This window comes from Alexandromys fortis, unplaced genomic scaffold, assembly GCF_014885135.2.
Source record: "Alexandromys fortis isolate MF-2015 unplaced genomic scaffold, M_Fortis_MF-2015_v1.1 scaffold_18, whole genome shotgun sequence".
NCBI lineage: Eukaryota > Metazoa > Chordata > Mammalia > Rodentia > Cricetidae > Alexandromys > Alexandromys fortis.
In genome coordinates, this window is record NW_026067897.1 from 10,215,567 (window position 1) to 10,241,177 (window position 25,611).

The 25,611-nt window shown below is 46.2% G+C and overlaps 1 protein-coding gene across 2 annotated transcripts in view; it reads right to left on the reverse strand.

The window, feature by feature from the left end:
• Window positions 1–25,611, reverse strand: part of Lyn (LYN proto-oncogene, Src family tyrosine kinase) — a 103,117-nt gene that overhangs the window by 27,802 nt on the left and 49,704 nt on the right. For both annotated transcript variants that reach the window (XM_050165374.1, XM_050165364.1), the window contains exons 3-10: window positions 23,565–23,610; window positions 22,726–22,831; window positions 20,173–20,271; window positions 19,941–20,044; window positions 18,824–18,973; window positions 16,913–17,065; window positions 6,203–6,385; window positions 4,563–4,639 (exon numbers count right to left, since the gene is read on the reverse strand). In XM_050165374.1, coding sequence (XP_050021331.1) covers window positions 4,563–4,639; window positions 6,203–6,385; window positions 16,913–17,065; window positions 18,824–18,973; window positions 19,941–20,044; window positions 20,173–20,271; window positions 22,726–22,831; window positions 23,565–23,610 — 918 coding nt within the window. The remainder of the gene's footprint in view (window positions 1–4,562; window positions 4,640–6,202; window positions 6,386–16,912; window positions 17,066–18,823; window positions 18,974–19,940; window positions 20,045–20,172; window positions 20,272–22,725; window positions 22,832–23,564; window positions 23,611–25,611) is intronic.

Genomic DNA, 25,611 nt, shown 5'->3' on the forward strand with positions numbered 1-25,611 from the left:
ACTTGCCACCGAGCTGGATCCTATGTGCCAGTGCCTCTTGCTCTGTTGAAATAAGCTGAGGAGGGTGGCAATCAGGCTCTAGACACTAGTGCTGAGGAGCTGGCTGCTGTGTACCTTGGTACAACGCTTGCCTTGCATGCACTGGTCTGGGGTTCAATCCCCAGTGCCAGATACTTTTAGATTTGAAATAATGCTTTGAACATAAAGTAGTTAGTTCCTTTATTACAGGTTCTTAACCTTCCTAATGTTGTGATCTTCGACAATTCATCGCATTGTGGTGATTCCAAATACAAATATTTTCTTGCTACTTCCTAACTGTGACTTTGCTACTGTTAGGAAGAGTCATGTAAACACCTGTGTTTTCTAATGGTCTTAGGCGACCCCTGTGAAAGGGCCACTCACCCCCAAAGGTTTCTTGGCCCACAGGTTGAGAACCACTGCTCTCTTAGGCTACTATGGAAGCCATGGTGATGGTGAAGGGGAAAGGCTGGCTAGCAGTCACAAGCTGGGAAAGGAAAGGGCTGCTTCTCTTCGGTTTCTCCCGCAGACAGCAAAGAGATAACATGATATCATACTGCATCTGATGATACTGTCAAATATTTAATGCTTCCTGAGGACATTTCCATCCTGGCCCTTTTGGCCTATTTATCACAAAAGGACTAGTCAGTCTCCTAGGTATTGAAAGAGGCTGATAAATACTTAGATGTAGTCCTTTCCTCAGTTTAATAATTTCAACTTAAGTTGTAACTTCAAATTTAATACCAGTGGAGAAATACATCTTGAGGGTAATTGCTACACGATGCAAACATTTAGTAAGGGGTGGTGGTGCATATACGTAATCTTAGCATGAGGGAGGCAGAGGCAAGAGGATCAGGAGTTCAGGTCCAGACTCAGAAGAAAGAAAGATGCATGCTGTCCATAAAGACGAATGGAAAGATGAAAGGAGTTAAAGAAATCCTCAACTCATCAGCAAGGCAAAGATCTGCCAAGGATGTAAAATGCCCATTGTGGTGGGCCGGGCACAAAGCTGTGGCAGGATGAACACTGGTCACCAAATGACCATGCAATACAGAAGAAAGAGCCAAGGGTCTGTAGTCAGAAGACAGACCAGGACACAGTCCAAGCAATTCTACCTGAAAGTTCCTATTTTCTCACTCATTTGTGAAACATATAAATAGCAATATAAACCATCAAAGTTGTTGGGCTCTCATTGGGTAAGGGATGTGCTTCATCAACTAGAAGATGCTAAAACAAACATTAATTGCTGCCACGATCACATGATCATGACGAACTGGCTTTTGCAGCTTTGCTCTGAGATAATTTATTGTTTCATTTCAGATAAAGTTGGCCCCTCAGAGATGTTGCTGCCAAGTAGCAATAAATGTTTTATTTCCCTGGGTTGGAAAGATAACGTGATTTATCCAATCACTGTACGGTCCTTCTGGATTCTGCACTTAGTTTTCTTCCCAGTTTTCAGAGCCTGTGATTCCACCTCTGATTCTGCCCCAGGATGTTGCTGACTAATTTCAAACTCTTCTCCTGCCAAGCACGCTTCTTCTACAGCCTGGGTGTCATCAGAATACCCGATGAAAAGGCATTCTGGGGGCTGGAGAGATGGCTCAGAGGTTAAGAGCACTGCCTGCTCTTCCTAAGGTCCTGAGTTCAATTCCCAGCAACCACATGGTGGCTCACAACCATCTGTAATGGGGTCTGGTGCCCTCTTCTGGCCTGCAGACATACACACAGACAGACTATTGTATACATAATAAATAAATAAATATTTTTTTTAAAAAAAAAGAAAAGGCATTCTGCTTAGAAACGCCGCTCTCCTCTGATCAAAGCAGAGCACAGAACTGCTCCAGTAAGTACAGGGAGAGAAGCTGTGAGGAACTGATCTCTTGTCAAAGTTTCTTCATCTCCCCCAGAGAGCAGGAGTACATGGGCTGAGGGGATGGCTGAGGAGCACGGGTTACATCTGGGTCCCATGAGACTTTTCAGAGCTTTCCGGAGACAGGAAGTGATGAAATCAGCTCTCACATGAACTGGGAGGTGGCCATGTGCACCAGCGGTTTCCTGTCTCAACTGGACACCCAGGGAAGGAGGGGAGGAGAAGGTAGAGAGGAAGTAGGTCATGGGGAAGTCCCGACTCTGCCCCTCACACTTTTCCTTGCTCTTCTGAGGCTGTGATTGCTAGCAGACCCATCTCCAGTCCCAATAGCCAATCTCTACTGTTGACTGTCATGGTATCCATGGCGACCAGTCATGTTCTCCATTCACGACCATATATGACAATGATAATGGGCCACAGTGGCCATCGACGTATTGTACACCCCACTAACCGGTCAGGTTAGGGCTCAAATACCAAGTGGACTCATCTAATTTTCACCCCAAGAAATAAGCTGAGGAAAAGATAGAGGGCGTGGGGGTGGATTATCTGAGGATCTGACCACCAGCCGTCAGCTCGGATCAGTTTTATTAAACAGTCAGTGTCTCTTGTGATTCACCATAGAGAACGGACAGTTAGTGGTAGGTGAGAAAACGACTTTCCAGGAAAGAGGAGGCAGCACACTGGGCAATGCCACCATACACAGAACCAAGAGCATCGCAGGGGTATCGGGGGGATTGCAGAGGTCAGTGTGTGAGGGGTGTGACTTCGGCCTGCTGTCAGGGGTGAGCCCACCACCTCCGTTACAGCTGGGAAAGTCACACGCAAATAGAATTAATAATAAAGGCAGGAGGGACGACAGGTGCTCTCACAGCTGCCGCCCGAGGGTTGGGTGAGATGTGTCTCGAACAAATATGAACTCAAAAGGAGCTAGGGCTCAGTTACAACGGAAACACATTTGTCTGGGGGTGTAGCTGAGTGACAGATACAAGCACCGTATGTTCAGGGCCCAGGGTTCAATCTATGAAGGGAGAGAGGGAGAGAAGGAGGGATGGAAGGGAGAAAGGAAGGATGGACGGATAGATGGATGGAAGGGAGGGAGGAAGGATGGCAGGGAGGGAGGGAGGGAGGAAGGGAGGATGGAAGGATGGGAGGGAGGATGGAAGGGAGGAAAGAAGGGGGAAGGGAGGATGGAAGGGAGGAGGGGAGGAATCTGTGCTAAGCCTGCATTCTTAGGATATCCCTGGCTGCTGCTGACCGTGACAGTCTCATTGACAACAGCTTTCACATTTGCCCTGAAGATTCAGCAGTTTGACCCGGGATCATTCACTAGAAGGATTCTCTGGGACACAGAGATAAGAGCTCATCCAACACAAGCTGGATAGAACAGTGGTGGCATCTTGATTGCTTCTAGCCTTTCCAGTCACCAAGGGGACTCAAACTAGTTCCAGTGAAGTCGCCTAACCTGCCTGGTACCTAGCTGCACAGCCACAGTGAGAGCAGGTTCTGTGGACATCATGTCTGCAAGCTACAAAGTCTTACAAGGCAGAAAAAAGTTACCCTCTGTGGTAGCCTCAGGCGCCCAGACTTGACCTCAGAAATTTCCACTACAGCAAGATAATGTTTTACCAAATAAGATGTACAAAATCAAACAAGGATGCTTATGCAAAAAAGGGAAAGACAGCCTTTGATCCGGCATATACCTGCCATGTGTAGTGTCTGACCCAAAGAGCTATGAGCGCAGACTGAGCCTCAGGTGGGTTGAAGAGCAAGCCTGTGTAGCCCTCGGGCCATGTGTGCCATCTTTCCGTAGCCCTGCCCCATGTGAGCTCCTCTAATCTCTGGCCTAGTTGGAAAGCCCACATGCACTAGAGCAGAGGCCTCTTTATCTGTGTTTCGTGTGATACACACTTATCAGACTTCTGCTTTCTCTGCTTCCTGTTCTGCTAGCTTTGTGGGGTCCACAGCTGCACCCAGCCACGCTGCTTTTACTGCAGGGTGGCAGGCTTCATACTATGATGGTGAGTGCGCGGAGCCCCGCAGGGGCACCCCGGAGCCAGGGCCAGGATGGGGGCGTAAGGACGGCTAAAAAGGCAGGGCTCCTGGCTTCTTTCCCTCACTGCTTCTCCACCATGGCTGTCGCTGTTCTATCAGAGGCTGATGGTACAGATCACATTCCCATTTCCTCCTTAGGCGATGAGCCCAGGTCCTCTCGGACTGTCACTAGAGCAACAGGGACTTTCCTTCTTAAGGTGTTAAGCTTAAGCATCTGTCATTGGACTGCACCACACATAGCTTTCTAGCTTTCCAGCCTGAATCTCCAATGGCCAATACTGAAGAGCAAAGTAAGCAAAGTGCCAGACATGACTAACCGATCCAAGGAACACAGAACAAGCAAAGTGCCAGGCATGACTAACCAATCCAAGGAACTGCACCAGGCATGTTGCTTGGTTTTGGGGTAATTCGCTTTGCTTATAAACACACTTCAGGAAGTTTGTAACTCCAAAATAAATAGCTACCTCTTGGGTTAGTTAGTATTCAAAACATTACAAATGAATTTTTCTCAGACTCGTAGTGAGACAGTCAACAGGGAGACCAGGAAGAGTAGGCAGGCACCCTGGTGTCTCCCCAAGAACACCGACTGGACACACACACACTGGGCTTGCTAATACTTCACCTGTGCTGAAAAGTCAATGAGCTTTGGGAGCAGCACCTTGCCACCTTCGTCACTCTTGAGGAAATCCAGCAAGCTGCCTGCAGACAGAGGAATGACAGACAGGTCAATGCAACTCAAACACATGAGTAGAGAAATACCATCCAAGGGCTTGTGGGATCTCGGGCAGAGTGCTTGCCCAGCGTGTTCAAGGCTCTGGGTAGAGTTCTTGCCAGTGTGTCAACATCCCGCCGCTGCCTGATCAACTTGTCTGGGACAGAAAGACAAGAAAGAAGTATGTCCTGTCCTCACGGATGGCCTGTCCCTTGCAGGCATCAGGCTAGGCTTGCTCTGTTCTGTTCCAACACAGGAAGGAGAGCCTGAGGCTCTGGGAGAGCTGATGTGTGAGGGACACATTAGCTTCCTAAGTCCAGTGCTGGCAGCAGCCTCTCCTACTTCCTTGGGTTTCATATCTGTGAGACCTCCTTTCCCTGAGAACTCCCAGCACCAGGCTCACAGGTAGCCTTGGTGTACTCCCTTAATGCCAGGCCTTTGCAAAGTGGGCACCGTAGCTCTGTAGGAGTTCTTGTGAGGGGGTGTAAGCAAGAGGATATAAGGCAGACAGTGTGGGGCTTGGCAGAGAGGAAACACTGCCCCACATCACCCACGACACGGAATCCCAGACTGACACTCAGTTCTTCGACACAGAAAGCACTGAAACAGTGGTAGACGCCGAGTGCCCAGTAAGTGTTAGCTACTGTTACACTCCACACCTGTATTTACAGTTCAAATAGCATTAGTTAATTCAGTAGTATTTCTGACCTCACGAAGCTCCTAGCCTTGAATATGGTTTCTGAGTTACAGCAACTAAAGCCATATAGTTTTATTTATATTTTTTAACAATATCCATGAGGCTGGGACACAAAAGTAAAGCACAAAACTGAACACGTCCTCTTCTGAGGAATGCTTTTGAGTAAATGCTATTCTGAATAGCAATCATTAACAGATAGTAAGTTTTAGAAAAGGTAGTAGCCATACTTCTAACCTATTGGCTTACTTAGCCCAATGCTAAGTAAGAGTACTTGTCAACCGCGAGTGAGGACCTAGGTGTGATCAACAGCACTGAAAGCAATCACTCACATACCAGCTCTGACAGTTGCTCATGTTGATCTGTTTCCTTCATTCATTCTTCCAAAGATTTAAGGAAAAGGGGGGGGGGAGTTTATTCCTACCAGACTGAAGGTGAAGAAAAGACCAATGAGTAAAAGCCATCCTGAAGAAGGATAACAGAGAAAGAGAACCTAGAACCTCTTTAGGGCTTCCACAGCATGGGGGAGTTAAAACATTAACTAAATCCGTGCACTATCCAAGCTTTCCATGTGAGCCACAACTACAGACCCTGTGGAGGTTTAACCATAACATTCTCAAATAACACGCAGAAATTTAAATAATGCTAAGTAGAAAAGAGAAGCAGTTTTAGAATTATTAAGTAAATAAGAAACATACCGTCCTCTGCCTATGCCTATGAAAATGCTCTTTGTATTACTTTCTGACTTCCAGTATTTAAGCGCTCTTCACATTAAGACGGAATGTTCTCCGGACACTTGAACACTTAGCTTCGGGGCCTGCCTCCTGTAGGGGTATGGACTCCGAAGGCTACTCACCCTTGGCCATGAACTCTGTGATGATATAGATGGGCTCCTCCTTGGTGACCACGGCGTAGAGCCGCACCAGCTTGTCATGCTGCAAGGTCTTCATGAGGTTGGCCTCTTCCAGGAAGGCCTGCACAGACATGGTACCCGGCTTGAGGGTCTTTACGGCCACTTTTGTGCTGTTGTTGTAGTAACCTGGGCAGGCAGAAGAAAGCAAAACACGTCAAAAAGGAGAGTTCAAATCCTGCCCTTCCTTAATGCAGAGTGAGGAGGGCTTAGGTACAGAATGAGCAGGCCTAAGGAAGAACACACTGAGGTGTCAACACGAAGGGACCGATGACTGGAGCGTATGTGGGCGTTCTTTGTACTCTGTCTACAGGAGTCCAAAATTACCGCAAAATCAAAAGAGATTTTATGAAACATCAGTTGGGGGAATTCTATATGTATCTTGCCACAAGGACTAGTATTTTCTTCCAGTTAATAAAATTTTATCCAAGGCAAAATAAACAAGAAAATCAAAACTTTATGATACGAGTAAGAACAAGAGAGAGTGCAAGGGGCAGCGTAAAAGAAACTACATTAACACATGTACGTTAAACCCTCGTTATTGCTAACGGAACAATCACAGACCATTTCATACAGTGAGTACATAGACTTTTTTGTTTGTCTGTTTTTGGTTTTTAAGATACTACTTAGTCTTGGTTGGCCTCAGTCTGGTGGTCTTGCTGCCCCCATCTCCTGGGTGCTGGGACTTGAGTGTGGGTCTCCATGCCTGGCTTCCACCATCTTTGCAATCAGGAAGAAGTGTGGGACTTATAAAAGCTGTTTGTCAACTAACTGTTCCCCAAGGTTTTCAAAGGCCTGGGCTTGGGTGGCAGAGACAGGAAGACTCTTAGAGCTCAGTGACCAGCGATTCTAGACCAGTGTAAGGTGTAGTAATTCCTCCGGTCCAATAAATAATGCCGAGAGCAAATGAAGCTACCCAGTGTCAACATCTGGCCTTCACACACACACACTCACACACACACACCCGTGCACACACAAAGCGGGGGCGGGGAGAGAGAATGAGAATATTCTCCACGGCTTATACTACTGACAAACCACGAGTATCTTGCCATCTATAATTCCTACAAACCAGCTAAGTGGCCTAGCAGTAAAGGCATGGGCGCACATTTCCAAAAGGAGACATTCAGTGACTCAGATGTACAAAAGAAACTCAATTGTATTAGTAATCAGAGAAATGCAAAAGAGGCTATGAGGAGAAACCCGCCCTGTTGACCCAAGTCGAAAAGTACGATGATAACTGTAGATAAACGCTGGTGTGGGGGACGGGGACACAGTAGCAGCTCCCTCAGGCCCTTTCCTGCGCTTTTCTTCTGAGCCCCACTGATCATCAGTGGCAAAGCTTCATGACTACATCCCAGGAAGCCCACGCAGGATGATGATAGTAGTGTCCTTCTGAGCGACCACGCAGGCCATGCTGCACTGGGGCCGTGCTGAAGGTACAAGTCCACCATTCAAGAAAGTGCACATTGTATATTTCTAGGGACAACTGAAACTGGGACCCATTGACAGAATTAATAGAGCAAAGATTCATAAATAGTCTTCCCTATATAATCCATAGGAACTAGACCACCTACATCATCAGTGGGGTATTGGTCCACTTACACCATCCATAGGGGACTGGACCAGTTACACCATCCATAGGGGACTGGTCCACCTACATCATCCATAGAGGACTGGTCCAGCTACACCATCCACAGGGGACTGGTCTACCTAAATCATAAATAGGGGATTGGTCCATCTACATCATCCACAGGGGACTGGTCTACCTAAATCATCCATAGGGTGTTGGGACCAATTGGAGTCCTGGCCTTCAGCTGTTCTTCCCTGTCTAGAGCCTTCTAATTGGAGTTGCTAAAAGCTGTGCCTTGGAGGCTGGAGAGATGGCTCAGAGGTTAAGAGCATTGCCTGCTCTTCCAAAGGTCCTGAGTTCAATTCCCAGCTACCCACATGGTGGCTCACAACCATCTGTAATGAGGTCTGGTGCCCTCCTCTGACCTGCAGGCATACACATAGAAAGAATATCGTATCCATAATAAATAAATAAATATTTTTAAAAAAAGAGAGAATAAAGGGAACAAGCATTTTACTACTGTAAAGCCACGCTCTGTTCCTGGCAGAGTAATTTTCCCACTAAAACCTGGGCTCAAGTTCCCTGTGGATTGCGTTGGGTGGGCTACTCAGTCTAGGGGTTAGTAACCCACCCGCAATCAAGTTACTCCAGGGTCTCGGAGGGGCGCTACCTGGAAGGNCATAATAAATAAATAAATATTAAAAAAAAAAAAAAAAGCTGTGCCTTGCCTAGAGGATCAGAGGATGGGATTTTCACCTGTTGGCCATTGACTGCTGGGTATTTAAGCCTCCATGGTGCTATTAAAGAAGGGCTTTGTACCAGTGAGTGGAGGTTTGTGTGTCTGTTTGTCTCTGTGTGTGTTTTCTCAACCTCCAGCCCCTTGCCCGAAGCTCACGAACTGGATTCTAGCGAATGGTGTGTGGTAATAGGGGACTGGTCTAACTATATCATTCATGAGACTGGTTCAACCATATTATCCATAGGGTATTGGCCCATCTACACCATCCATAGGGGACTGAACCACCTACACCATCCACAGGGGACTGAACCACATACACCATCCACAGGGGACTGAACCACCTATGCCATCCATAATGGACTGAACCACATACACCATCCAAGGGGACTGAACCACTGACATCATCCACAGGGGACTGGTCTAACTATATCATCCACAGGGGACTGGTCTAACTATATCATCCACAGGGGACTGATCCACATACATGATTCATAGGGTGTTGGTTTAGGACCTTGGAGCATACCAAAATCCAAGGATGCCTATCAGGCAAAATGGCACAGTATTTGCATCTAACCTGTGCATGTTCTCACAGATATGTTTAATCACCTCTAGATAACTTGATAGCAAAATGCAAATGCCATGGGCATAGTTGTTAGACTGTATTGTTTATGTACATAGAAAAGAATATGTACCTGTTCAGTGTAAGTGCAGCACCTTCCCCAAATGTTTTCCACCCAAGATAGGTTGACTCCACAGACATGGAGGCCTGACTGCACCGTGTGACCCAAAAAAATCCATTCCTCCTAGAAAAATCCATGCATGCTTGCATCACAGAGCACAGTGTTCACAGTAGCCACAACCCGGAACAAACTCCGATTCTCACCAGTCAATGTTGATATGAATGGATTAAACTCTATAGGCTTTTCATATACATACAAACAGCACTATATAGCAACAAAGATGCATGACATGTTATGACATCCCTAAACATGGATGAATTAATTTAAGATGCCGAATAAAAGGGGCAAAACATAAGAGCCTGCATTCAGCACGACCCATCTGTAAATGCAGACGAAGCTGGACTATATTGTTTGGTTCATGCTGTACTCTACATACCAGACTACGGCCCCTAGCTCCACCTGCAGCACCATGGGGAGAAGGTCAGAACAGCAGCTGTCCCTGGGGCAGGCAAGGCCATGATTATGAAGGGACAAGAGGACTCTAGGGTCTGACAGTTTCCTCTGTGGGACTCTGTCATTACTCCTGACTATGCCCGCAGTAGCTTTTCTGGGGACTTGCTCATGGCACCTAGAATCAAAGTTAAAGAACAAGCCACTCCCCCTCATCATCATGAAAACAATGGAGCCTGGAAATGTTTACATCCTTTGAAATGATGAAAATCTGCTTCCAGAGACAGGGCAAGAGTCATCAGGAAATGATGCGGCTGCTAAAGACACAGGAGAGAAGGAATTCGGAATCAACAGCAAGCAAACAGCTCCAGACGAGCAGCAGATCCCCCAAAAAACAATCATTTGAGGGTTCCATTAACCTAGTCACAGAAATTTGTGTTGCTGTCATGGATAGATTTTTTTCTTTAAATCAGGTAATAAAGGACTCCTCGTGGAGTGACACTTTGTCACAGGCAAAGAAAACAACAGCTTGAGGGAGTTCCAGTTCTAGCCATGGCAGGCTTGCTAAGAGATACACATACCATGGGACGGAGAGCTGCTTAAAAGGAAACCAAAAAAGTAGATTATTTGTTTGAGAAGCTGGCTGTGATTAAGTTTTAACTAAGATTCCTCTAAATAAAAGTAAGAATGTATCAGGGTGAGAGGTGGCTCCCCAGTTAAGAGCACTGGCTGCTTTTGCAGAGAGGCCTGAGTTCAGCTATCAGTACCCACATGGTCGCTCACAACCACCTATAATTCCAACTCCAGGGGATAGAAGCTTTTTTATGGTATGCACACAGTGAACATACATAAATGTAGGCAAACACTCATAAAAAAATAAAGGCAAATCAACCTTAAAAAACAAACAGCAACAAAACGGTTGGTTGGTGGTGTGCACGTCTTTAATGCCAGCCCTCGGGAAGCAGAGGCAGGCAGATCTCAGTGATCTTCTGGTCTACAGAGCAAGTTCCTGGACAACCAGGCCTATACAGAGAAACCCTGTCTGGAAACAACAACAATCCCCCCCCCCTACAAAACAAAACAATACAAAGGCAGCTGGGGGTGGTGGCACAGCCTTTGATCCCAGCACTTGAGAGGCAGAGGCAAGTGGATCTTTTCTACGAGTTTGAAGCCACTTTGGTCTACAGAGTTTCAGGACAGCCAGGGCTACACAGAGACCCTGTCTCGAAAACCAAAGACTGTATATCAAGCAAAACCTCAAACAAAGCTTCCCCAAGACTATGCTGTCAGTAGGAACTTCCTCCTTGTCCTCGCTGTCCAGTTAGATCTCTGGAATATTAACAATATGCAATACGCAGAGGAAATAAGACACCAAGGCAGGAGCAACGGGGTCACACGAACACGAGGAAACAGCTTGAGTCAGAGACACCTTTCTCTTTCATCCCCATAGCGGTCTCTCTGCACAGGGTAGGTCACAGCTAACAATCTCTTCCTCGTGTTTCATACCCTTGTGGAAAACCAGCTCACACATTCCTTGAGGATTAAAAATTGAATTCTGGGACGGTGATGGAGGTGAGGTGGGGAGGGGAGGGGGTGCTAAATAGTTAGCACCGGCTGCCCTTCCAGAGGACCTGGGTTCCGTTCTCAGCATTCATACAGCCGTTCACAACCATATCAGCTCCTGTTCTGGGGATCCAACGCCCTCTTCTGATCTTCCTACGTACCAGGCACACTCATAAACATTCATACACGTAAACAACAAAAGATAAACCTTAAAGCAACTACAACAACGATAACCAAAAACAAACGCAAACAACTAAATCCGGGCTTTACAGTCAGCCTAGCAGTGCACACAGGAGTGAGGCAGCCCCCCCACCCCGACTGCTGCCTAGTCGGTACCACTAGCTCGATACTCGCTGCTAATTTTCTTTTGGCTTTGCTCCCAGAGCCCCCTGCTGAAGTTCAGCAGGATGAAATCTGCCAGGAGCCAGAGAGATTCCTGACCAGCAGCCATACTCGGACTTCTGCTCAAAGTTTCTGTTTTTGTTCTTCCACCGTTTCCATTTCCTTTCCACTCCCTCCCAGCCGTGGAAGCATGACTTAAAACAAGTAGGCTCCCCGGTGGCTCCTAGCACCCCGGAGGGCTAGGAGTGAGATTGCTAGGTCAGCCTGGGCTCCTAGTGAGTTCTGGACAAGCCAAAGATACGTAGCAAAACTCTGTCTCACAGACGAATGAGTGAATGAATGAATGAATGGAACTATTGATGCCACTATCTTAGTAGTGATATTTTACTAGAATTCTGTGAGATGTTACTATGGGGGTGGAAAGTGGTACCTGGAAGCTCACTGTATCATTTATTTCACATATATGCCAGCTTTGTTGAAACAAAACTCACCGGTCACACTATTTGTCCATTTCAAGCATACAGTACATTACAGTTGGGCCGTTATCACCATAAACAATTGGAAACACTCCCATTAAGCCCCAATGAGATCGCACAGTCTTTCAATCAGGCACTAATTTCAGACTCAGTAGGCTTTGCCTGTTCTGGTGCCCCCGTGACCAGCTCCTTCCAAGGGCATCCACGCCATGGTGCGCACCAGCTTTTCATTCCCATTATCACCAGTTTCTACTCTAGAGATATAACAGGTTTTGCTTATACATTAATTTCTTGGTGAAAGTTCGGGTTGGTTGTACTTTCATTTTTGAGACGGTTTTGCTTTGTAGCCCTGACTGGCCTCAAAGTTAAAGTCCTCTGCTTCCTTCTCATGACTGCGGGGATTCTAGAGCACTTGCCCGAACATTTCTGTTCAGGCTTTTGGGAGGCAAATGCTTTCACTGTTCCCTCCATCCCTCCCTTTTTTTCTTCCTATCCTTCCTTCCTTTCATTTCAAATTGAACTTGTTTCTTATTTATTTATTTATTTATTAATTATGTATACGATATTCTGTCTGTGTGTATGTCTGCACCAGACCTCATTACAGATGGTTGTGAGCCACCATGTGGTTGCCGGGAATTGAACTCAGGACCTTTGGAAGAGCAGGCAATGCTCTTAACCACTGAGCCATCTCCCCAGCCCCTGAACTTGTTTCTTAAGTACATTGCTATTTTACTTTGGCATTTCTTTTTATTTTATTTTATGAGTCTAAGTCTTTTTCCTGTATATCTGTCTGTACTTGAGTCGTGGTTGGTGCCCAAGGAGGCCAGTACAAGGCATCAGATCCCCTGGAGCTGGGGTTCCTGACAGCTAAGAGCTGCTGTGGGATGCTAGCAATTGAATCCAAGTCCTCTAGAAGAGCAGACAATGACCTTTACCCTCTGAGCCCCATCTGTGTTCTTTCTTATAATTCTACATGCATGCCAATGACCAAAAAAAAAATGTTTAAAAAAAAAACAAAAACAAAAAAGAAACACACCCTAGTCATTCTGTCCTCTATAGTTTTTTTTCACAGTGCTGTAGGATTGTGTGTATATATCATTAGGTATGTAATATTTTCCTGCATTGCTTCTTTCAATCAGGACACAGTCCTACTAGGCAGGGTCTGTTACAACCCGACTTCTGACAGCTCATCCTGACTATCTCTTTTAAAGGATTCGATAATGATTTTTGAGACAGGGTCATGCTATGTATCACCAGCCTAGAAATCACTATGTAGACCAGATCAGCCTTGAACTCACAGAGATCTGCCTGCTCCTGCCTCTCAGGGGCTGGGATTAAAGGAGTGTGCCACCACACTTGCCAACTAAAGAGGAAACTGGAACAGACCTGAGTGCACGTTTCTCTAGCTGAGACACAGAAATGCCCAGTGTGCACATGAGAAGATGCTCAACATTGCTCACCTACACGGAAATGCAAATCAAAACCACAGGCCTCACCTCCCTTAGAACACTACCACAGGAACCTATCAAAGCTCCCGGAACAAAAGACAGCTAGCAGCGGACGGACATTTGGGACCTGGACCCTGGCACACTGTCAGTGGGGATGTAAATCGATGCTTCCACTTCAAGGTTTCCAAAGTATGGAAATGTTAAAACTTTACAAGTCAGGGCATCATAGAAGCCACCAGCTGGGGGCTAGAGATGACTCACTGGTTAAGTGTACCTGCTGCTCCTTCAGAGGACCTGAGTTCGGTTCCTCAGCACCCACATTGGATGGGTCACTACCACCTGTAACTCCAGCTCCAGAGGCTGACGCCCTCTCCTCCCTCCACCGGCAGCCACACACGTGAACATGGCCTTCCACCTCGGTCACACATGCATATACGTAAATAAAATACCAATCTTCGAACGAACAAACAAACAAACAAGATCCAGCAGTTGCATCCCTGAAGGTGACCTCATGCTGGATCACGGCATCACTGTACACTGTAGGCAAAGCATGGGAGCAAGACCAAGTGCCACTGGGTGAACACGAGCTGTGGTGTATGCATTTGAGGGCACATTGTTCCTTGTTAGGGTAGAAGGATGACTTGAAGCAAGGCAGCTCTCGTCACGTCTGCCCTGACATCTGTGCGACCCAAAGCAGATGGGCCTTTCTAATCCTCATAGGCATCACAGCAACCACGACAGCCTTTTAGATAGTATGAATCGAAATGTAAGCCCCAAACACACAATCCACCTAAGCCACGAACTGGATTTGAGAGTATTCGGTTTGCTAGTGGGTGTGGATATCCCTCAGCATCTAGTTCTAAGCCTTGATTCTTTTGTTGTTTTGTTTTGTTTTGTTCCACAGCTGAACCTGAGGAGGATGGAAGGGAACTTTAAACTTTGGGGAGAATGAGTCCAGTCCAGGAAAAACACAGTATAGCTGAACTGCCCTACAGTCTTCTCGAGGACAGATGTCAATCCCTCAGCCAGCAAATATGCACAGGAAAACCGAACTGCATTCCTTTCACATTGGCTTTAAGGTTAAAACTGAGAAAGTCTATGAAAATACAGTTTTTAGATTATGTATGTCTGTGAGGTCACTGCAGCTGGTCCCAGGCTTGCTGCTGTTCTCTTTGATTTAAGGGAACTCACCAAATATTTCTGTGGGGACTCATGACTCTCTTTTGTATTTAATATGTAATCTGGCAGTAGATGTTTTCAAACTGTAGGGAAGAACTTTTCCTTAAAGGGCTTTAGTGCAACCTGACGGTACCAGGAACACAGCACTGTCTGATGCTTGGGTGCCACACACAACGGACAGGTGAGCCACACTACAAGACGCCTGGGAACAAATCCAAATCTAGGGCGACAAGACCACGGCCCTGTGTTTTTATAGGATATGCATCTCTTAAAGGATGAAGCTAAGACACAGGGATTTTTCCAATAGGCAGGAAGTTGAAGATGTATTAAGTGCAATTATGTGTTCCCAGGCATTGAAAAACCGTCAAAAGGGCTCTGGTGCATCTGTAGGGGGCTGTAGGTGCTAAGGTTAGGAGCAAAGAGTCAGCACAGGCGAGTACTCTAAGTGCCTCAACAACAAAATGTGCACATGCATTCACACACGAGAGCGAACAGGGAAGAATTGGCGTGAGCGTTACACAGCGTACATTCAACCATTCTTGTCCTGTTCTGTGACTCTGGAAAGACAAATACATACAAACACCTCAGGCAGGAAAAAGGAAGATGGCAAGACTTTTTAAAAACTGGTTTTGTAGGTTCTAAAAGAGTTCAAAATAGAGTAACCTGTAAATAGCCCTAGTAAATAAGAGAAATGAAAATGTGTTCATATGATATTTTGTATATGAATGTTCTTACCAGCAGTGTACCAACAGTAAACAGGGGTGTGGATGGGTGTAATGGCTGTTGTTATTGGGGTGATAAAAATGCGTGCAGCTAGCCTGGAGTGGATCATGCCCTATGTGACTGATGGCCGCTGAATTGCTCTGCTAGCAGCATTAACTTTGTCAGCTAAGGTCAGGTTACTTTCTTTCAAGAGGAGGAAACAGAGCTGGTATCGCAACACAGGCAGCCGGGGTAAGAGACTGAGCTTAGAGCGAACAAGCAGGCCCAGTTCCAAAGGTTCTGAGACAGCCAACGAGGAAGGCAGAGAGCGCCACGTGACTGTAGTCTGCAGGAGCTGTGTAAATATTCCGAGTTCAAACTCACACTGCAGTATCAATTAATTGCAGCCGGGTCAGTATTTGCATATTGAGGACTTGTGCCGTGAGAGTGCCATTAGGCCAAAGTACACAGCGGAGAAAGCAGAGCCTGGGAAAACCCCACATTCCTTCCGGGTCCCCATGCCACACTTTGTGGCTGCTGCAGGCTGGGCTCCTCCATTACTGTCACCAGGGCTGTGATATGTTCAAAGGTTAGCCGCCTCTGCTACCTAGAAATTGATTTTCTTTTCATCCACACAAAGTTGGCACAGAATGATGCAGACGTGTAACCTCCCAAGCTATCCTGGCCAAGGCAAAAATCCTTGTTTTTTTTTTTTTTTTTTTAAAAAAAAAAAAAACAAAACAAAAAATGTGATATTTAGAAACTCTAAAAAAAATGTATCTTATCATAAATTAGTTTATACTCCATGAAAACTTGAGAAAAATAGTCAAGAAGAATTCCCTGGGGGATGGAGAGACAGCTCATAGTTAATGTCCCTTACTGTTCTTGAAGAGGACCTGGGTTCAAATCCCAGCATCCACAGGGAGGCTCACAACCCTCTGTGACTCCATTACCAGGGAATCCGATGTCCTCTTCTAGCCTCCAGTGGTGCTAGGCATAAAAATTGTGCAAATATACATATATAGGCAAAATACGCATGCATATAAAATAAGATTTAAATTAAAAATAAATAAAAAGAATTCCCCAGAAAGCCTCTGCTCAAATCTCGATGCACTTCCTCTTTGTCTGAGAGGCAAATCCTGGACTCTAAGGAAGGACACATTAATGGTGGGACTTTGGGCGTCTTTTGTTGGTGAGCCCCCACGATGAATAAATTGGGGGCTTCCTGTTAAGCGAGGGGGGGGTCCTAAGCCTGAGTGTAGCCCAGACTATGAGGATGACAGACTGATGGAGGAGAGACCATCTGGGTAAGCACCCACGCTCCTATCCTGGAAAAGACCAAAGGAATGACCAAAACAGACAGATCCTGCAGGCCCGAATTTGGCTTGAGACCGACAGGAAAGCAAGAAATGATGTTTCTGAGCAGCACACTGCCTGGCTCAGTGGCTGGCAGAGGCTTGAGCCCTTTGCCATCCTCTCCAGAGTGGGACACTGGCTGAACACTCACCCATCCAGACTTCTCCAAACTGTCCTGCACCGAGCTTTTTCACCAACTTAATAGACTCCCGGGGGATCTCCCAGGCATCTTTATCCCACGGCTTCTGCGGTTTGGGGCTGATGCATGCCTTCTCCAACCTTCTGCACAGACCGTCGGACTGCTCTACAGCGAAAGGAGGAACACACGTTAGGGGACGCGTGCAGGGCTGGTGAGACGGCTCCGTCGGTAAAACAGCTACCAAGTTTAATGTCCTAGATTCAAACCTGGATTCCCCAACACATACACACAATAAACAAATATAAGCAGAAGCAGAAGCAGAAGCAGAAGGAAGAAGAGAAAGAAAAAAAGAAAGAAGGAAAGGAAGGAAGAAACATAAGCAATATAGTATGTAGCCATGGCAGATAGATGGGTGCCAAGGTTCCCTTAAATTCCAAAATTCAGATTCTCAAGTGCCTTATATAAATAATGCATGTGCATACCTTATTTTAAATCATCTTTTGTATTGCTTATATTACCAAATGCAATGTAAGCACCATGTTGTAACCCTGGGTTGTTCAGAGGATGCTAACAAGACATGCTCCGTGCAGAAGCCTGACTGGCTGCATCTGTCATGCAGAACCTGTACAACGCATTCTTTCTCTTTTAGAAGTGCCGGCACAGGAAGCCTCGAACCAGCTGTTATTCTTAAAAATGTCCAGTGCAACACCAAATAAGATACTGATGGGGGTAACTTTTGAATAATCACAACTTTCAAAATGACTGGAAGACAATTTGAAACATTTTTTCATCAACACTGCCACCACAGAGAAACAAAAGCAACAAAGACGGTGATGGACTGTTACACAAAGATGTATTCTGGCTCCTGAGTCCTCATAAGCTCGGTGGCCCATGAGCAGGAAGGTAGCTATGTTACCTGCACTCCAGTATGGGGCCGTGGTACTGCAAGCCCCCAACATCTCAGCAGAAGCAAACGTGTATTGGAATGAGAGAGGGAGGAAGGATGCTGTAAGCCCCACCCCTTGCTTTCTCCATCTTGCCTTTGCTCCGTGTTTCTGGGCCTCAACTTAGGAGCTTTCTCATAAAGCTTCTTAGAGCAGGCAACAGGAAGCAGCCACAGCAGCTCCCACAGCTCTGATGTCAATCACAACAAAGAGACCCAAGACCACAGAGGTGAGCTTCACAAGACTAGAAACCGGTATTGGGCACGAGGCAAACTTGCTACTTTAAACATCCCTCAGCGTTCGGCTGTGCGCTCTTACCGTGGACAGATGCCCCTCTTACATACATGCAGTACGCTCAGTGTCAGAGCTGCGTCTCTCCTACTTTAAACATTTGCACACATTAAGATTAGGCACTGTGCAGAAATAATATAGACTTTCCTGCACAGGAAGGGGAGCACTGGCTGTCGAACAGCTCACCCCTGGGGAGAAGGCCACACAGGGGCCATCACAGGGACCTCTCACTCTGGGTGTACTGACGGCCCTGCTTACAGTGCTCAACTCAATGGTGCCCACTCTATCCAGGACGAAAGTGTGCCTACACAACCAACCTGTGTCCACCTCCGGCCTAGCGCTCGGCGGCTTGCAACCATGTAGGTTATAAAACCGGCAGACTTTGTCCAGCTGTAGGGAAATTTAAGTGACTGAGCCAATTTGCTGAGGGCGACATTAAGCTGGGGAGTTCCGAAGACAAAGGCAAATGAGATGCGTCTCCAGCTTATAATATTTCAGTTCACGATAGGCTTATGAGAACGCGTGCTCATCGGAAGTCAAGGAGTAACGACATACTGAGTTAGAGCGACCTGTAGGGCATCAGCCACCATTACTGGAAAGAAAAGTTTTCGTACAGATAGCCGTCGGCCCCTCGATATCAATCACTGTAAAAACAATCTTCCTCTCGCAGCCTTCGGTGTTTACTTACTTTGGTAATGCTTAATCATGTCACTGATGCAGGGAAACGTGATCCGTGGGGAGATGTAATAGCCCCCGTTGTCCAGACTTCTAATTTTGTAGTGCTTGATAACATCGCCATGCACGGGGTCGTAATCTCGGACGGACAGAGAGAAGCTGCCTGTGGGGGAAAAGTGAGGAGGAGGGCATGCCGGTGTGTCACTCAGGAGGTCTACGTTATACCACACTGTGGAACATTTTGCCGCAAAGCGTACAATAAAAACTAGGTACGTTTATAACGTGTCATAGAAAGCCCTGCCGCCAGGTGTTGCGGTATTTTAATCCAAGCACGTGGGAGGCAGAAGCAGGTGAACCTGGGCCAGTTCCGGGCTGGCCAAGGCTGCACAGTGAGACTGACTTGACAAATGACAATAACATTTGTTTGCCAGACCAGGAGTCCCCACGCCATTTCCTTCTTCACCGCAGTTTTCTGGAATCATTTAGATGAATAGAAAAGTTACTTTGAGTTTCCTCTTGACATTCAGGATTCACTTTCATAACAACACGGCAAACCAGGAAGTGTGCTATGACCTGGCCGTAATTATGGCTGCGTTTCATTTGTTAACATTTATCGCTTGAGTTTATTATTTGTTATCAAAACGTGAAATTTTCACTTTGGAAGGGTTTGCGCAATGGCTAGGCAAGGAAAAAAGACTTCATGTACTCCCTCTCTCTCTTAAACACGCATGAATAAATAATAACAATAATAATATATTTAAAATTAATAACATCTAAGTGTGGCCTAGGTCTTTAATCCCAGCACCTGGGAGGCAGAGGCAAGGGATCTCTGGAGCTTGAGGTCACTTGGTCTACATATTGATTTGCAGGCAAGCCAGGGGCTACATAGAGAGGCTCTGCCTCAAAACAGAACAAGAAAACCAAACCAAACCAGCCGTCTTATACCAGAACCTACTATATTCTTCATTTTATTCATCTTGGAATGGTTTTTAAAGCGATTCCCTGGGCTAGGGCTGTAGCTCAGGAGTAGCACTTTTGCCTAAACGTGCACAACACCCTAGGCCTCCCGTCCAGGAAGAGTCCCTGAGTTCCTACCCAGTCTTCTCCGAAGTCCCCCACCACTCACCCACCTTTTAAAGTCTCGCTTTCTCTGATAAGAAAAGCTCCCGCGCTGTTCCCTGGTGCCAGAAGCTGCCGTTCTGCATCCTTCCTGGTTATGTCCTTGAAGAACCACCTGTGGAGATATTTCCACATTTTATAGGTGTTGTGGCAGGGAGGGAAAAAAAAAATGTGGTGAGCGGGTAAACAAGCAATGCAATACAGCGTTCAGAAACACCAGGGTGGCCGTGTGCCAGGACTCACTCTTCCGTCTCTAAGGTGTTGACCTTGGCCACGTAGTTGCTGGGGATGAAGCCTTCTCTCTTTGTGGAAAGGGACTTGGCTTTCCACCACTCCCCATGCCTGGAACAGAAACAGAAGCCATGAGCTGCAAAGGCAATTGTCCTAATGGTGTTTGTTTCTCAGAGTGAGGGCAAGCGGAAGCAACCCCAGAATCCCAGAATCCAAGGGGAAAATGTTTTCCTTCTCATATGAGAGAATGTTTAGCGACAGAAACAAACAAACAAAGAAGCATCCTTACAACTTGAGGGTGGATCGATAGATTCGGTGCTGCGTAGGAAAGGGTTGGGGAAATGGCCCGCTGTGTAGAAACCAAACAATCTCATTTCCCCACATGGCTAAGATGTGTTCTTAAGGATTCCTGCAGCAATCAGTCAAGGGAATAGTGACTTAGAATTCGTGTATTATAAGCTTGTTTGTAAAACCATCCGCTTTCCCCAGAGATAGGTGCCATGAATAAAGAAAAACAACAAAATAAAATAAACAATAAATAATAATAATAATAATAAACAAAAAATAAAATAAAACAAAATAAAGAAAAACAACAAAAATAAACCAAAACCAAACCAGGGTGAGTGGGCCTCATCACCACGACACCGCGTGATATTACACTAACCCAGAGGGCGACAGGGAGGCGAAGGAGGAAGGGCCAGGCCCGGAAGCAGCTGTTGAGCTAGAGAAAGGGGTGGGGGGGTGGAAGTGGTCCTTGAAAACCTCTGTGTTCCTCTCCAAATGCCCCCCCGCCCCGCCCTGACAGACCAGACCCCGGTCTGTGAGGAAAAGGCGATTCTAACTAACTGTGAGCTGTACCTGTGAACTGTTTATCCACACAGGCAGCCTGTGCCTCCTCCACCTTCAAATTCAGTCAGCTGTACCCTGATGGAGCTTTGAGGCCGAAAGCTTTTATTTCTCCATGCAGGGGTATTGAACCTAGGGCCTTGCACACGCTAGGCAAACTTTTACGTCTATGACTTCTTCCTCCCTGTTTAAGTACAACATAAGGCTGTTTTCATAACAATCACAACCACACGGTGGGAGACACGAGGCATCATCCAGAGGTTGTTTGATGTACTGGGGGGGGGGTAGTAGTGGACGAGCTCTCCTGGCAGTGGATAGCTGCCTGGCAAGGGAGAACAGGTCTTCAGGGATGTGGCCACAGGTAGATGGTCCCACCCTCATGCACATGTGGGCAGCACTGATGGGTTTACTTGCTTCTGAGACGGAAAGAAGGAAGATGTGGCTGAAAGGGATGTTCATGTGGGATGCAGGGGATACTGGAGGAAGTGAGGGGGTGAATATGATCATGTTTACTGTATATGTGCATGGAATTCTCAAAGAATAAATATTTTACAATAAAGTATGTGGAGGGTGTGCTATTTTTGTGTCGAAGACAAGAACACATGGGCTTTAGTGTATACCAGTGGTCCTGGAACCCATTCCTGACATGCTCAGAGACAACTGTGTACACACACACACCACACACACACACTCACCACAATCCTGTGGTGTCCTGCCAACTTCCAAAGCTGAAAGGAACAGACTGAGTGCCTTTTCAAGGTCATGCAACCGTCAGAAGGAAGGGCCACATTTACACACAAGTTTATGCTGAAGCTCTGGCACAGCCCTCTGGAACCTCATCTTCCGTGAGGCAGCCTCCCTTCTTCCCCCCATTTGGCAGATCGGGGTCAGGGCGCTGCTTCATGCAAATTCAGTGCAAGAAGGAAGTTAGAGGAAGTGCTCAGAGTTCCTTGTTCTCCCTCCTCACTGCCCTGTGCCCTGTGGCCTGACCAGAGTCAGGCATGTGTGAGTCAACACGCATAGGTCAAGGAAACAAAACATCCACGCAGCTTCGGGGCAGAAGCGCCTGCAGCTGAGCAGGGCTTTCCAGCATGGCTGTGGCTATGGCACCACGTCCTTAGCAAACCCTTGGAAACCACACCGACCAGCCCGTGAGCCCTGTCTAAACCCAAGCAATAGAACAAAGAAAAGTGGCCTTTCAAGTTTGTGTGTGCATTTAAGAATGTACAGGTGCACTGGTGTTTGCTAGCACGCATCACATGTGTACATGTGTGCACATGCCAGAGCAGAGCCTCAGCTGTCGTTCTTCAGATGCTGCCTATCTCTCACGGGCCTGGAACTTGCCAGTGTTCTAGACTGGCTGGCCAGAGAGTCCTCAGGGATTCACCTGTTTCCACCTCCCCAGGGCTGTGCCAACATGCCCAGCCTTTTCTTTTTCAAAGGTGGGTCCTGGGCACTAACTCAGATTACAACTGAGCTATCTCCCAAACTCCACAGTGGCCATCTTAAGTAGCATGCCACACGGAACCAAACTTCTTAGGGAGTGCATTGGTGAGGAAAGAAACTAACGTCTATCCTAGTCGGGAGAAACGACAGAGGCGCCCACAGCCGCACTTGAAAGGGACGTTCCTTTTGCTCTGTTCCTGCCACCTAAGGAAAGCAAAAGAGACATCTACAAGAGCCGTGGCCAAGATGCTGCCAGGGCCTGGGCACACTTACTCTTCCAGGACTTTCATCTTTTCTCCTTTCTTGAAGGACAAGTCATCTGGGTGGATGCCATCGTAAGGGTACAAGGCTACCACAATGTCCCCTTGCTCCTCTGGATCTAAGAACAAAAGATATAAGCAGAGACCTTTCAGAACCTATCAGCATAAACACGCAGGAAGAGAGGAAACGATGGGGAGAAGGGCCATGGTACAAGGCTGTGTGCTTCCTACCTACAATAACACGAACTGCAGACTGCATACACCAAACCAAGGGAATTAATTAATTGGGAATTAATTAGGAAAGGATGTACCTCTGGCGATGACAGCACTACCAGGGTCCCCAAATGCGGAAGCTACTCTAGTGTCCATCAGTGGGATGAACAAAATGTGACCCGCACATACAATAGAATAATATTCAATAAAAAAGAATTGAAGTACCGCACATACAATAGAATAATATTCAATAAAAAAGAATTGAAGTTCTGACACACAATGTATCATAGATGAACCTTGAAGACTTTCCGTTAAATTAAATGAGCCAGCCACAAGATGACAAGGGCTGTATATTTCCAGCCACGTGGGCTACCTAGAGCAATCAAATTCAGAGGGACGAAAAGCATAATGGCGGCTGCCTGGAGCAGAAGGGAGAGGAGAACCCTGAGTGTTTAATGATAGAGTTCTATTGTGGATCATGGAACCCTTCTCTGATGGATGCGGGTGTGAGGCTCGCACAGCAGTGCGGATTTCCCGCCTCTGAACTCCACATTTAAAAAACAAGGAGGGATATGTTTATAGACATATATTTCCCACAACAGCAAACTAAACAGTAGTCATATTGTTAAGAAAACATACCTTTCGTTTGAAACCTTTGTCCTGGTAAAAGTTGAGATTCTGAAACCTACGAAAGAGTATTCGTTAGGGACAAAAAGTCACGTTCAGCCTTCTCACATGCGTGTTGTTTATCATTTTCTAACAGTGACAGGTGAGGCTCAGATTCGCAGTTGTTAAGCGGGAAAGAAGAGCTAAACAGACAAATCTTATAGGGTGATGCCGTTGCCAGCAAGGCTCAGAGCAAGGCTCCCGTCTTCTGTAGGGCCCCACTTATACGGTCATTTTCAGGGCTTTTTCTGGACAGGTAGTCCTTGGTCTGGGGCAACAGACCAAGTGGGTAGGGCTTCACAAGATGGGATTAGATGCCAGCCTGCCGTGATTCTTTCTCTTGTTTTTAACAGAACTCTAATATTTGAGGTGGCAGTTTGCCCCATGCACGGCCTGTTTCTAGACTTACAGCCCCCTCTGCAGAAGGCAAACAAGAATTCCTTAAACTCACTGTTGGGTGAGGTCTGAGTAAAATGGACCACTTTCTGCATAGCAAGAATTAAAGGCTGGAGGCGCAGTAGCCATGGAAACCAAACAGTAGGTAGGGCCAGCACAGCAAAACATCACAGCGACAACTTTGAGAAGGTGTCACCGCCTATCTCCATGTTTCCTGAACTTATTTAAACATCTGATCAGGCCCTGTCACTAACAGAGAAACACAAGCCCAACAGAGTCAGGCTTTCTTGTGTGACCCTGACTGTCTGGGGGTCAGGGACATCTCCAGTTATGGCAGCAGCAGGGTGCATGGCCAGCAGATCCTGGTAGCACAGAGGGACGGGTGCAGTCCCTTCTAAAACAATCCCTTTTCACAAGAGCACTGCTGGGGGTGTGTAAGGCCTCCTGACAGGGCCTGAACTTCAAGCCATCTCCTCTGCTTTACCTCGAGAGTCATTTCAGGGAACAGGACCAAAAGGTTTATAGGGGAATAGAAATTTCTCTGAGAGCATAGCCCGTAAAATCTCCACTTCATTGGGGAAAGGACAGGAGGAGGAGGAAGTCAGGGACCCATATTAACATTCGAGACTTAAAAGACGTTTTAGACTGCCGTTTTAATCACTCAGATTTGCATAATTAAGAATCACAGTCTATTTGGTATGATTTAGAGGAAGCAATTAGATGAAAAACTAAAGAATCCGAAAGCAGCAAGCTGATCTGCAAATGCCAGAGAGGTTAGTTTAAAAAGACATTAAAGCCCGTCTTCATGCGAGTCCCGCTGGCTGCCTAGGCTGGCCCTGAACTCTAAAGGACTAACCGACCCTCCCAGGTCATGCTAGCTCATCCAGCCCATTCTGGACCACTTTGTAAGACCAAAGCACAGACCTGTGACCCCGTGACCTCTCTCCAGAACAGAGTTTCTCTTAATAGGTTTTCTCTTCGATAGGTTTTCCATGAGTGTTGCTGGCCTTTCATCAGTTCCCCCTTCTCCTTTCGGAGCACTTTATAATCAATGGGGTGCGTGTAATTTTTCACACGGCAAAGGCTGAGAGCCCTACTTAGGGTCATAGAATGAGGCCAAACTAAGGAGCTTTGGGAGATCATCTGTGGCCACGGAAGACCTGAACTTAAAAGTTTTCTGGTAAGCATTAGGGAACGGAAAGGTTTAAGCATGTTCACTATTTATTTCCAACTGACTCGTAAACTTTTTTACACAGAATATTTGGTTTTTTTTTAACTAGTCTTTCTTGATTTCCTAAATAAAAAACACCTGAACAAATAAACATACCAAACAGACCAAAATGAAACAACAAACAAACAAACAAAAAAACCCTTGGGTTTTAAAGCACATAAAATCAATAAAAATCAATCACAAAATTATAAAATCAAAAATTAGCATTTGTTAAGGGAAATAAATAGAACCTTTAATAAGAACTTTGAATTCTACAAGAAAACTACCATGATGTCAGTGCCTTTTACTTTTCTATTAATCGCATTTATTTAAGAATATAACTATAAAAAAAAGAATATAACTATATCTATCTGTACTTATGAAGTGTTTTTAAATTGTATATTGATAGACATT